General features: G+C 46.0%; 1 protein-coding gene across 7 annotated transcripts in view; it reads right to left on the minus strand.

The window, feature by feature from the left end:
* Nucleotides 1–2118: 2118 nt before the first annotated feature.
* Nucleotides 2119–14113, minus strand: part of FBXL12 (F-box and leucine rich repeat protein 12) — a 48523-nt gene continuing 36528 nt past the window's right edge. The window contains exons 2-4 of one of the 7 annotated variants that reach the window (XM_061422062.1): nt 8561–12813; nt 8378–8450; nt 2119–3598 (exon numbers count right to left, since the gene is read on the minus strand). In XM_061422062.1, the coding sequence (XP_061278046.1) occupies nt 2777–3598; nt 8378–8450; nt 8561–8646 (981 nt within the window). In that variant the 5' untranslated portion in view covers nt 8647–12813 and the 3' untranslated portion in view covers nt 2119–2776. Of the gene's footprint in view, nt 3599–5739; nt 5894–8279; nt 14094–14113 lie in introns of those variants that run through there. The other 6 variants (XM_061422063.1, XM_061422061.1, XM_061422066.1 and 3 more) reach the window with 6 other exon arrangements.

Here is a 14113-nt window from a genome sequence, read left to right on the forward strand (position 1 = left end):
TGGGACAAGTAGACCCCTAACTATGGCCACATCAGGGGAGCAGTCACACCCTGGTCTTCATGTGGTCAGATGGGAAGGAATTTCCATTGGCTGCCCCAGTGGGAAAAGAATGAAACATCTGGGTCCTCTCTGATAGGTGAACTTGGAAAAAAGAACCAAGGGTACCCAGCTCAGCCCCCTTTCCTCTCTCCTGGCTCTGCCCACCACAGAGCAGACACACTGAACTGGCAGGCAGGTAGTGAGCCTGCAAAGCCACACATACCCTCCTACCCAGCTCCGATCAGGAGTAACACTCATGGATAAACAACACAGTCCTAGGGACTTCACTTGGTCCAGTGGTTAGGACTCCATCCTTCCACTGCTGGGGGCACAGGTTTGATCCCTGGTCAGAGAACTAAGATCTCACAAGCTGTGAGGTGTGGCCAGAAAAGACAAAACAAAAAATCCAGCAAGGTCCTATTGGATAGCACAGGGAACTATATTCAGTGTGTACTAAGCCGCTTCAGTCATATCCGATTATGTGACCCTATGGACTGTAGCCCACCAGCCTCCTCTGTCCATGGGATTCTCCAGGCAAGAATACTGGAGTGAGTTGCCATGCCCTCCTCCACAGGATCTTCCCGACCCAGGGATCAAACCCATGTCTCTTATGTCTCCTGCATTGGCAGGTAGATTCTTTACCACTGAGCTGCCTGGGAAGTCCACTATATTCAATATTCTGGGATAAACCATCATGGAAAAACATATAAAAAAGAATACATAGGGATTCCCCTGGTGGTCCAGTGGTTAAGACACCCTGCTTCTGAGTTAAAGCTTAGGCCCCTTTAAAGAGGAGTCCAATATTCTTGCTCATGCTTTCCTTAAGCCTTGTGCAACAATGTATCTTGCCTGAGAACTGGCCTTTCTTTAGGTCTGGAACTAATGGCTGCAGTGTCTTACTCATGGAAATGCTTTTCTTAGACTCTATGAATAATTATAATTGTAACAAATCTTGCCTGGGAAACTGTTTCCCAAGACTTGTAGCCCTGATGACACAGCAACAGTATGTCTCCAGAGACATTGACCAGGATCATTCCCCCTGGCTAATCTTGTGCCAAAGTTATGACATGATGTATGCCTTGGGAAAGGGTATGGTGGAACTTTTACAAACCTTGAGGTATTATTTTTATTTAACTAGCTAGCAGAAGAGTATATAATGCCCTGCCGAAACTAGCAAGCCAGGTATTCTCCTGCCCCCTTCTGATGTCTATGTCAGAAGCTTTCTCTGTCACTTTCACTTCAAATAAAAATCTACACAAAGCTCTGAGTGACTGAAACTGTCTTTGGTCTGGAGTTAAATCTTCTTTGGGGACCACAAACCCTGCAACACCATTCACTGTAGGCTTCCTTCACTGCCACTGCAGGGGGCACAGGTTTGATCCCTGGTTGGGAAACTAAGATCACACATGCTGTGTTGCAAAAAAAAAAAAAAAATAGGATATGCATACATATATGTATAAGTGAGTCATGAGTCACTTTGCTGTATGGCAGAAATGAACACAGCATCGTAAATCAACACTACTTCAAAAAAAAAAAGAACACACACACACACCTCATTTCAAGGGTAGGCACTTAGGATCGCTGTCTGCCACCTGCATCTTTGAAGTGGTTCAGACTCAAAAACAGGAAAACGAGTTGCTCCTTACGGAACCCCTGAGACCAAAGCCACCTGTGAGGCCCTTCCAACGTCTCCTCATCCTGTCTGATTTCACTAATGTTCACTTGGCCCCTGGGACCTTCTTCCCATCCTCAGAAAATGCCAAGTTCATTATTTCCATCTTAGGTCTTTGCTTTTTCTGTCTTTCCTAGTGCTCCCCAGGGCTGGTTCCTCATTGTCTCCCAGGCTTCCCCTCAGAGAAGCCCACCTGCCCACCCAACCAAACACACGTGTGTCCATCACATGGCCCTAGTTTATTGGCTCAGAGTCTCTAAAACTATTCCATGCGTATGTTCACCTGTTGATCACCCTGCCTTCTTGTGTGTGTTTCATTCATTGCTGTGGTCCCAGTGCCTAGAACAGTCCCTGTAAAATAGCTTGAGACACATTTGTTGAATAAATAAACCAAACACTTAAAAAAAAAAAAAAGAAAGATTGTCTTTAATAGCAAAATTACACTATGGAAAATTGGGAAAATCCAGAATACAAAATACAGAAAGGACAGCTTCAGATCTTTAACATTTTGATCATCAAAGCATGAATTGTATCTGCCCTCCTTTCCATGTCTCCTGTGTGCATGTAGGTCTGTCAGTGTTATCAGTGGTGTGTCTGCGTGTCAATGACATGTTAGTGTGCAGTGTGCATGCATAGATAGGCTTCCTAAGCTTCCTAGGCTTTCTAGGCTTCCTAAGGGGTCTCGGCCCCTCAGGTCTCCCTAAGTCCTAATCTGCCCTTCCGCATCGTCCTGTTCCTGAGAACAGCTCTTCATGGAGGGCCACTGGTGGGCCCTGGGGTGGTAAACATTAAGGCTCGGTAACGTAACCATGAGGTAGCTGAGGTCTTCTTCATCTCCAGATGTGAGGATAGGGCCTCCAAGGGGCTGGCTCATGTCACAGAGGCCATACAGCTGGTAAACCATGATTCCAATGACCTGAAGACACCAAGGCCTGGGTTCTCTCTACCTGGCCTTCAGGCCTCTCCAACCTGATTACTTGCCTACTGGCAAGGTGCTGCTCAGAGGGTCCAGATCTCATTAATGAAAGCTAAGAGGGGGATCCCTGGGTCGGGGGGGTGGTGCAGTCACATCCACCAGTCCATGGACTCTTTGGGCAAGGCCCTGACAATGACCATACAGTGCGGTAGCCCCTTAGACAGGATCCTCTCTGCCTCCTGACCCTCCCAGCCCAGCCCCTGCAGCTCAAGGACCCTGAGCTTGGGCATGGTGAGGCAGGAGGCAAGGATCTCCTGTGGGGAAGGCATTTCCGGGGTGACAAGTGGCCCCAGCAGGCACAGACTCTCCAGGGCTGGCATGCCCTCCAGGACAGACAGGCCAGGGGCCGAGAGGCCCCGAACGGTCAGCCGGATCTTCCGCACATCTCGGAGGTGGCGGCTGATGGCCAGGAGGGTGCTGTCGGCCGAGAGGGTACAGCCCAGCACCTCTAGCCTCTGCAGGTAGTTCAGCTCCTGCAGGCCCATATCCAGCCCCGTCTCAGTCACTCGGTAGGTGCCACCCAGCACCAGCGAGCGCAGGGCGCGGAAACGTGTGAGGCCCTGCAGGTGCTCGTCTCGGAAGGCGGGGACGCGGTCCAGCACAATGCACTCGAGCAGGGGCAGCACCGTGGGGTCCTGCTCTTTATGGAGCCAGGCCATGGAGATCTCACAGCTGTGCAGCTCCAGGGTCCTCAGGGTGCAGGGCAGGCTGGTGATGGGCACCATGCTCAGGTTGGCCACATGCAGGCAGAGGCGCTTGAGGTTGGGGCACTTCTGACCCAGGGCCCTCATCAGGGCAGGGGACAGCTGGGGAGCCTGGGAGCCTGAGAACAGGTAGCCGCCCATCCGTAGGGAATGGAGCCTGGATGCCATGTACCGGCGGAGGAGGTGCCACATGACTTTGGGCCGCATCTGTAAGAGCCAGAGGTGGGAGGGTGTCTGGACCAGAGATACGGGGCATCTTCCAGGGACCCCACCCACCTGGAGACAGACAAGCCCCAGGTAGGGTTCTGAGGCTTCCTGGGAATTCTGTCCTTCCCTCACCAGCCTTACTCAACCAGATACCTTTCCAGAAGTAACAGGATGGTTTAACCCCATCATTTTGACCTCTAAGTTTGAACAAAAGCAATGGTGGATAAGAGACCATCATAACATATCTGTCTCTACCAGGACAGTGAGTCTCATTACCTTCTGGAATAAGTAAGAAAGTGAAACAACAACAACAAAAAGCCTGTTTCTAAACCTTTCAATTCCTTGCACAATGAAAATCACTGTGATCTGTATATATACCCTAGGAAAATTTTACTGCTAATTTATGAAATAATACTATTGATTCCAGGTTTAATAAAACTTTATACCTTTTAAGATTTTAAAAAAAGTGAATCCACCCAGCAATATTTTTATCTCTTTTTCTTTTTTTGGCCATCCCATGTGGTATGTGGGATATTAGTTCACCAACCAGGGATCAAACCCTCGCCTCCTGCAGTGGAAGCCTGGAGTCTTAACCACTGAACCACCAAGGAAGTGCCTATCCCATTCTTAATGACCACCTCTTCATAGAAATGAGCAACACAAAATAAAAACTGAAAAAGGTTAAAACTGCCCAGGGTAAATTAGATGTAAACAAACAAACAAACAAAAAATCATAGCTTAGTAATAGTGAAAGCTGCAAAATTTAACCCTGGGAAGTTAGACTTGTAGAAAACAAACTATAAATAACTAGTATTTCATGTATTTTATCATATGTACAGTTTACCTTTAAAAAAAAAAAAAGCAGAAAAAAGAAACTGCATACCATAGAATTTGTTGACTTTTTTTTTGGTAAAAATGACTTTTTTATTAGCAAAATCCATGACCAGGCAAGACGATATTCTGCTGTCTCTCAGCTGTTCCTTTTCTGTTGGGTTCTTGGTATCCCTAATCCTTTTATTCCTAAATTCATGTTTTTCACACTTTCATTGAAATATAGTTGATTTACAGTGTGTTACAATGTATTAGTTTTGGTGCAGAGTGAAGTGATTCAGTGATTGCTATTTTGGTGTACAGCTATATATATATGTAAAAGAGTTAATCACTCAGTCATGTCTGACTCTTTGTGACTCCATGGACTGTCACCCACCGGGCTCCTCTATCCATGGAGTTCTCTAGGCAAGAATACTAGAGCGGGTAGTCATTCCCTTCTCCAGGAGACCTTTCTGACCCAGGGATCAAACCCAGGTCTTCTGAATTTCAGGCAGCTTCTTTACCACCTGAGCCACCAGAGAAGCCCATATGTGTATATATATGGATGAATATATATATATATGGCTGGATCTATATATATATATTTTATATTCTATTCCATTTTAGGTTATTATAAGATATTGAGTATTGCTCCAACTGTGCTATACAGTAGGTCTTCGTTGGTTACCTATTTTATATATAGTAGTATGTATATTTTAATCTCAAACTCCTAATTTATCCCTCCCCCCTGTTAACTACTCTTGATAGAGAAATCAAATCTTCCTGATCAAATTCAGACCTGCAAATTTGGGCTGAGGAAAGGGATTCACTAGAAACACTGGCCACTAAAAGGTAACTCACAAGAGTGGAAGCCACTGTTGGCAAAATAGCAAATGGCCACAAAGCCAGAAGTTGAAGCATTTTTACTTGTAAAAAGACAAATGAGAAAATCCTTTAAGTTTCATGATATCAAACACTAGCCAGGATGTGGAAAAGCAGTTCTTGGGTCCTGCTGGTGGGACTTGGCCTGGCTACTTTGAAATGCAATCTGATTTTTACTGAAATTTAAAATATGGACCCCCACTGGCACCTGTTTTGTTTTTTCAAATACAGGAACATCTACTGCCTTTCTGGGAAAGAACAAGGTGACCTGGGTGACAGAAGCAGGGAGAGACCTTACCTTCCAATGTTTATAATTTTGTATATTTTCAATCCTGTGCATTTATCTCTGAGCGCCCCCCCCACACACTTATGTTTTTTTAAACGAATTCTTTAGTTGGTTTAAATGAACACACTGCCTAACCTAGTAATACCTGTTTTGTGGAATTTACCTTACAGAAACGTTGGTTTCTGACATCATGGTTTTAACAGCAAAAATGTCCAGTGATAACAGCCATGTAGATAGCAACTAAGAACAAAGAGGATTCAGAGATTCAAACGTGGGTAACTCCTCAAGACATGCAGGAAGGAGTGGCAAAATGATACCTTCAGGGTTAAAGAAAAAAGAAACAATACTATGTACTTTTGTTGTTTAGCTGCTAAGTCATGTCTGACTCTTTTGTGACCCCATGGACTGTAGCCCAACAGGCTCCTCAGTCCAAGGGATTCTCCAGGCAAGAATGCTGGAGTGGGTTGCCATTTCCTTCTCCAGGGGATCTTCCTGACCCAGTGATTGAACTGGCGTCTCTTATGTGTCCTGCAACGGCAGGCAGATTCTTTACCACTAGCCCCACCTGGGAAGACTATTATATATATATTATAATTTATATGGGTACAATTATTTCAACCATAATGGTTAACTTGTATTGAGTAACTATTGTTTGCCAGATGCAGCGCTGAGCATTGAACTAGAAGGCTCACACAGTACCTGGTTGCAAGGCAGGTCTCCATCCCCACCCTACCCCCCTACTGGAAAAATGCATTGGCCGAATCTTGCTCCAAGAGTACAACTATGATTCAACACAGCCTGACCCCAAAGGCCAATCCTGCTCTTGTAACCACTGCCCTTTCCTTCCCTATAAAGCCCCAAGGCTCCAAAAGCATACAAAATGCTACAGAAGGAAATTCCACACATAATAGTGGTTATTCTGGGGAAGGGTAGAGATACCAGGGGATGGCTGTCAAAGGCTCTTGCTTCATTTGTGACAATATTTCAACTTTTTTTGGTTTTGTTTTAATTTAGATATAATTAACATATAACACTTATTAGTTTCAGGCATACAACATAATGATTCAATTTATATGTATTATGACATGATCATCACAATAAGTCTAGTTAATACCCATCACCATACATAGTTATACTACTTCCACATTTTTGTAAGAATTATTCATAATGTGTGATTTTAAAAAGTTAAACCCCAAAAAGAGAAATGTAAAACAAATGTCCTAGTTAATCTCTGTTATGGGTACTAAAGTGTTTTAGAAGTGGACTCATCTGCAACTGATTTTGAAGCATACTTAAAAAATCAAATGGGAAAACAAAATAAACAAACATTTGGAAAATAAAAGCTTGATGGAAAGAGGGATGGATGGATGAAGAGATGATACAACAAATGTATTAAGTATTAGTGGTGGGCAACTCTGTGTTCTCTGTACTGTTCTTTTAACTATTATATACGTTTGAAAGTTTTCATAATAAAATAGTCTGGTGGCTTGGAGGTAAAGAATCCGCCTGTCAATGCAATGGGTCCGGAAGATCCCCCAGAGGAGGAAATGGCAACCCACTCCAGTATTCTCGCCTGGGAAATCCCATGGACAGAGGAGCCTGGTGGGCTATAGTCCATGGGGTTGCAAAAAGTTGGACATGACTGAGTGACCAACACCAACCTAATACTAACAGGTGATTCATATGCACAATAAAGTTTGAGGCACGGTCTTATAAAGCTGTTTGTGATAGTAGAAAGTTGGAAATAATCTAATCATCTGTCAACAGGAAAATAGAGAAACAAACTGTGGTATATTCATTTAACAGCAATTAAAAGGAATGAATTAGATTTACAAGTACTAATTAGAGTAAATCTCAAAAGTGGTGTGTGAATAAAGTTGCTAATGGGTGGATATATTAATATAAGTAAAATAGCATTTAATTATCTAAAGAGTAGTTTTATCTCCATTTTAGAAACACATTAACAATACTGTATATTGCTTATAAGCATATACATAGGCAGTAAATAAAAACATGAAGGGATACAAATCCACTTTATAGTCACGGTTATCTCTGAGGAGGGTTTCAAAAGTGCAAGAAACATATGCGCAAACGTTGTATGCATATGTTCGTATAGAAACATTTGTATGTGTATTTCACAAGATCTGCAGTGAATAAAGCCAAAGGTTTAAAAAGATTAAATCTAGGTGGTGAGTACATAGTTTCAGATATATATCCTCTATACATTTCTATATCTATTTGAAATAGTTCATAATAAAAAGAAAAATGCAAAGGGCCAACTCATTGGGAAAGACCCGATGCTGGGAAAGATTGAAGGCAAAAGGAGAAGGGGGCAGCAGAGGATGAGATGGTTAGAGAGGATCACTAAGTCAATGGACATGAATTTGAGCGACTCCGGGAAATCAGTGAAGGACAGGGGAGCCTGGTGTGCTGTAGTTCATAGGGTTGCAAAGAGTCGGGCAACTTAGCGACTGAACAACAACAAAGAAAAATAAATAAAGCACAAGTGGGAGAAAGTTGAAATGATTTGGTTGACTACTCAGGAGTTAATTCTAGAACTAAGTCGACTATAGAAAATTTCTCCATGAAAACTCATCAATAAGCTCTTTTCCTGCAAGACCTTGGTTACACCCATTCTGGAGATGGGGAAGCTGAGGCCTGGAGGTCACTGCAGAGCAAGTAAGGGACACGGGCGGGACGCACCCGGGAGAGCCTCGCTCGAAACACAGGGTTGGAGGCGTGGTCTTCGAAGTCTGACCAACCCGACCTCGGCCCAGGCCTGCCCGGCCAGACCCGCATACCGTGTAGAGCGTCAGGTCGACGTGTCGCCACAGCCACCGGTCGTCCACCAGCTTCTTCCAGTGGTGACAGACCCTGGGGGAGGGGACCCGCCGTTAGAACGACCCCGGCCCCGGGAGGATCAGATGTGCATCTCCTGATACGCCCCCCGCCTGGCCCTTCCCTCCCGCAGGGGGCGGCCGCACCTGGAGATTCGGATCCGATCCCGGACCGGGAGATAAGAGAAGATCTCCAGCAGGACCGAGTCGGGCAAGTCGGCAAAAGTCGCCATGATCCCGTTGACACGCACTTCCGCTTCCGACTAAAGGAACCCGGGTACTCGCCCTGTGGGGGCCCTAAGAAGCGGGGGGAAAAGAGGGTGCGGACAGGGAGGTGGTCGCAGTTTCCGGTAGCTGACGGAGTTTCGGCTTTCCTCTTCAGGGGATGTGGCTGGATCTGGCAGCCAGTCCACCACGGTATCAGAACTCCGCACAGAGGATGGGGCTAGGGACTGGGACCTAGCCCGGAAGGCGTGGCTAAGGCGATAACGAAGTCCAGGGCGGGGTTAAGGTGGGAACAAGACTCGGGGGCGGGGCCGGAGAGGCGGGCCAAACACAAATGGCGTGGTTCGGGCGACATTGAGGCCTGAGGCGGGGTTAAGGGCGGGAACGAGACTGGGGGCGTGGCTGGAGATTAGGACCGAGCTCCTAATGCGTGACTGGGCGATTAAGTGAAGTGAAGCTGCTCAGTAGTGTCCGACTCCTTGCGACCCCATGGACTGTAGCCTACCAGGCTTCTCAGTCCATGGGATTTTCCAGGCAAGAGTACTGGAGTGGGCTGCTGATGCCGAGCCCTAAAGGGCGGGACCAAAAGCGGAGCTCTAGGCAGAGAGAGAAGTCCCTATTTTTTTACTTAATAATGCTTTTTTGTGCATGAGAATAAATTTGTAGAAGTGATATAGCTTGTTGAAAGACACTGAATTTTTTACTTTTACTGATGGCGCCAAATTGTTCTCCACAGAGCCTGAATTGACACTTCCTCCACATATATAACACTCATTTTTAAAGTTGCCAAGTCATAAGGGCAGTGAAATTTATTGAAACACTCCTGTATTGATGAGCATTCAGGTTGCTTCCAGGCAAGCTAAACAATACTGGAGCTAAACATTCTCTTATATACATATATTAGTTCAGTTCAGTTCAGTCACTCAGTCGTGTCTGATTCTTTGGGAACCCATGGACTGCAGCACACCAGGCTTTCCTGTTCATCACCAACTCCCGGAGTTCGCTCAAACTCATGTCCATCGAGTTGGTGATGCCATCTAACCATCTCATCCTCTGTCGTCCCCTTCTCCTCCTGCCTTCAATCTTTCCTAGCATCAGGGTCTTTTCCAATGAGTCAGATCTTTGCATCAGGTGGCCAAAGTATATATACATATATGTGTAACATATACTAAGATCCCACAAGCTGTACAGCATAGCAAGACAACAAAATCCCCAACAAACAAACAAAAAACCATGTATTGCCATTACAGGCTCTTGAAAGTGTGATTTGGCAAAAGCTATTCAAAATTACACTCTCATTGAATTTTGTCATACTATTTGAGGAAAGAACTACATAATTGGAGAATAAGACCTGCACTGTAATAACTGTTTAGCTGATGACTTTCCTAAATTAATTCATTTAAAAAACACTCAGTTCAGTTCAGTCGCTCTTCAACCCCATGAATCACAGCATGCCAGGCCTCCCTGTCTATCACCAACTCCTGGAGTTCACCCAAACTCATGTGCATCGAATCAGTGATGCCATCCAGCCATCTCATCCTCTGTCGTCCCCTTCTCCTCCTGCCCCCAATCCCTCCCAGCATCAGGGTCTTTTCCAGTGAGACAACTCTTCACATGAGGCCTGTCCTTTGACACATGAATCCAATTCCTGGTTTGATTTATCATATATAAATAGAGTGTATTTATAATAGAAACATAGAAAGTATATATTACATATATGTCTGTGTGTGTGTGTGTGTATATATATATATATATATATATATATAAAATAGCTTTTACTAACTCACACTCTCGGGAGCCTATAATGGTAATACATAGTTTTGGTTTGTTTGTTGGGGGCTTTGTTGTTTTGCCATGCTGTGCAGCTTGTGGGGTCTTAGTTCCCTAAGCAGGGACTGAAGCCAGACCACTGCAGCAAAAGTGCTGAGTCCTAACCACTGGACCACCATGTAATCCCCTGGCAAAATATGTTTTTAATACACGCACACACAGAAGAAATTGTGTATGAAATGCCAAACTGGGACTTCCCTGGTCGTCCAATGGTTGACGTGGTGGTCCACTGGACTCTGGTAGTCCAGGGGTTTCTGGTTTCCTCATCTTAATAGGTGACTACCACAGTGTTTTACTTTTTATGTATTTATGGATAAGTGAAAGCAATATAGGTTTTTTAAGCTTTATTCAGATATAGTTGATAGATAGTTGCAGAAATTTAACACATACATCTAAAAGAGTTTGCTTTTTTAAATTTTCTTTTGGCCAGCTCTACAGTGCATGTGGGATCTTAATTCCCCCACCAGGGATCATGCAAACATCATGTTGCTTGCTAGGGCTTCAATCCCAGATTTTTCTGATGCCAGAGTGTGGGCATCTCTCTGGCTGTGATTCTCTCTAGAAAGCCCATGGCATCATGAAGGGGCAATGCCTCTGTCAGTTACACAGGTTTCCTAGGAACCATCTCCTCCCCATCAAGCAAACAGGAGTGGAAGGATGGGCACCCCCACATAGAATTTCCTCCGGGTCAGAAATTTAGGTAATAAGGGGCAGAGGAGCCCTGCTCAGCTTGCGCCTTGAGTTGTGACTCAGAACTCTCCTTCCTAGGAAACACCTAGCTCCTCCCAGTAGCAGATGACAGCAGATCCTTTTGAGGCCCCGATGGGAGAGTGGGGCTGTCCTGGCCCCCAGTGGGCAGGTACTGAGTCTCTTCATGAGAAGTTCTGAATGACATTTATCAGGAAATAGAGAGAAGTCTCTAATGTGAGTCTGGAGACGGAAATGGCAACCCAATCCAGTACTCTTGCCTGGAAAATCCTATGGACGGAGGAGCCTGGGAGGCTGCAGTCCATGGGGTCACTAAGAGTCGGACACGACTGAGTGACTTCACTTTCACTTTTCACTTTCATGCATTGGAGAAGGAAATGGCAACCCACTCCAGTGTTCTTGCCTGGAGAATCCCAGGGACAGGGGATCCTGGTGGGCTGCCATCTATGGGGTCACACAGAGTTGGACACAACTGAAGTGACTTAGCAGCAACAGCAGCTCTAATGTGAATTGTCCAGTCTCCTGAGGCCTTTCCATATCCCACCCAGCTCTGGAGGAGGGAGTCCTTGCAGCAGTGGCAGCCTAGTCCTGGGACTTCCCATGGCCCATTCCCTCCACTTCCTCAGGATGCCTTAGCCCAGTTGGGACTGGCAGGCCCCCAGTAGCTCCCCAAGCTCCCAACAATCCCAGGCTTTATTTCCCTCCTCTTTCAGCAGCACTCTTCACCCCTTTTCAATCTCCCCCAGCCCATAGGCTCAGCAACACAATCCTGTGTTTTAGCTATCTCTATTTTAATTAAAAAAAAATTTTTTTTAATTTGTGGGGTTTCTTTTGAGGAAAGGGTTTTTTGTTTTTTTCTTTCTGTGTTGCATGGCTTTCAGGATCTTAGTTCTGCAGCCAAGGACAGAACCCAGGCCCTAGGCAGTGAGAGAGTAGAGTCCTAACCACTGGACCACCAGGGAACTGCCTAGCTACCTTTGAATGAAACATAAAAAATGAGTGAGAACTTTTTTTTTTTTTTAATAACACTTACTTCCCTGGTGGTCCAATAGTTAAGACTTTGTTCTTCCACTGCATCGGGTATGGGTTCAGCCCCTGGTCAGGATGCTAAGATCGGATATGCTATTTGGTATGGCGAAAAAGCCCAAAATTTCTTCTGGGACTTCCCTGGAGGTCTAGTGGTTAAGAATCTGCCTTGCAATGCAGGGGATGGGGGTTCAATCCCTGGTCGGGGAACAAAGATCCCACATACCACAACTAAGACCCAATGCAGCCAAATCAACTGATAAATTTTTTTAATTTACTTTGCCCCTCATTACAAGAGTAACATATGTCCATTGTAGATAACTGGGAAAACACCAAAAGCACCAAAAAGAGGAATATGCTCAGCAATTCTGCTGTCTAGTGGTCAACACCATCAACAGCGGGTGTGACCTAGTTTTTCTATGTGAATGCAAAGATGTGCTCTTTCTAAACTTTCCCAAGCACACCAGTCCCTTCAAGCTTACCCCTTACATTCCATCTCCCTTCTTGCCCCATCTATTCTTCTGGATGAGGAAAAGGAGAATCAGAGAGGGGAATGTTGGAATCATGTGTGAGCATGTGTGCCTGCTAAGTCGCTTCAATCGTGTCTGACTCTGCAACTCCATGGACTGTAGCCCACCAGGCTCCTCTGTCCATGGGATTCTCCAAGCAAGAATACTGGAGTGGGTTGCTATTTCCTTCTCCAGGGGATCTTCCCGACCCAGGCAGGCGGGTTCTTTACCACTAGCGCCATCTGGGAAGCCCGTTGAGACCATGCAGCTTAATATTAAGGAATGAGACTGAGGTTTTGATTCATCATCTGGATCTGTGTCTCCAATCTGAATAAACTTTCCATTAAGATTCCCTGCCCTCTGAAGCCCACTCAGTGGGATTCTGCAGAGGTTGGAGAAACAACAGATTTCCGCCCTGAGGCAGAAAAAAGAAAAAATCCTGAGGCAGGAAGGCCCCTGAGTCTAGTGTTTGAGGCGGCACTTCTTGAGCCAGTTCCTTAACTCAGGGCAGCCCCGACAGGGTCGCAAAGCATCCATCCTTTCCCCAGGAAGGTATCTCACGTCTTCTGCCTAATCTTGCATCTTATTTTGAGAAGGTGGATTGGGTGAATCAGAGGTTGCCGCCCCCTTTTCAGAGTGAATCCTTTTAGGCTAGTCAAACTAGAATTCTGTCTGCTGAGAAGAAACAGTTCAATAGTGAGTTCTACAGGCAGGTTGGATTTAGGAAGGGGTGTTCCCTGTTCCACCAGCCCTGGGGAAACATATCAGTCCAGGGGCTGCTCTGGGGCTGAAAAGCAAGGTTGGGATCTGGTACACAGTGCCCTCTGTAGGGCAGGAGCGACCTTCCTTTAAGTCAAAGACCTGGGAGCTCTTGCACGCGTGCTGGTTTCCAGCTTCCTCATCAGTGCTGCATTCTGATAAGAGCTGAACTCCATTCTGGAGTGCTGGTAAGTGCTGGTACCCAGGCCAGAATCAGAAGAGTCCTTCACTTACTGATTGTAGTCAGCAACCCAGATGTCCCTGGGGACAGGCGAGATAGCCAGAGGGGAGGGATGAGTAAAACGCTTCCGGGGTCCAGCCCTGAATGAAAGCAGGGGGGCGGAGAGTACAACTGCAGGACTTGATCCAGGCTCCTGTTAGAGGCTTCGTTGGGCTCAGGAACAGGAGGTCAACCCTGTTCCCTCGGGATGTGCCTGGGCGTCCCCACCAGATGCCACACTAGACGGTGTCTCGGCACAACGAAGTGCCTTCAACCAAGGGCCTCCAAAAGGCTGGGCGCCGGTCCAAGACCGCTGACACTCCACTCCTCTCCCCAGCCGGGACCCTCATTCGGCCCAACGCTCCGTCCACAGGTGTCCCCCTGCCCAGGCTTGGAAGCCCAAAACCGCTCCTGGGAACTGCA

Source organism: Bos javanicus, chromosome 7, assembly GCF_032452875.1.
Source record: "Bos javanicus breed banteng chromosome 7, ARS-OSU_banteng_1.0, whole genome shotgun sequence".
NCBI classification, from domain to species: domain Eukaryota; kingdom Metazoa; phylum Chordata; class Mammalia; order Artiodactyla; family Bovidae; genus Bos; species Bos javanicus.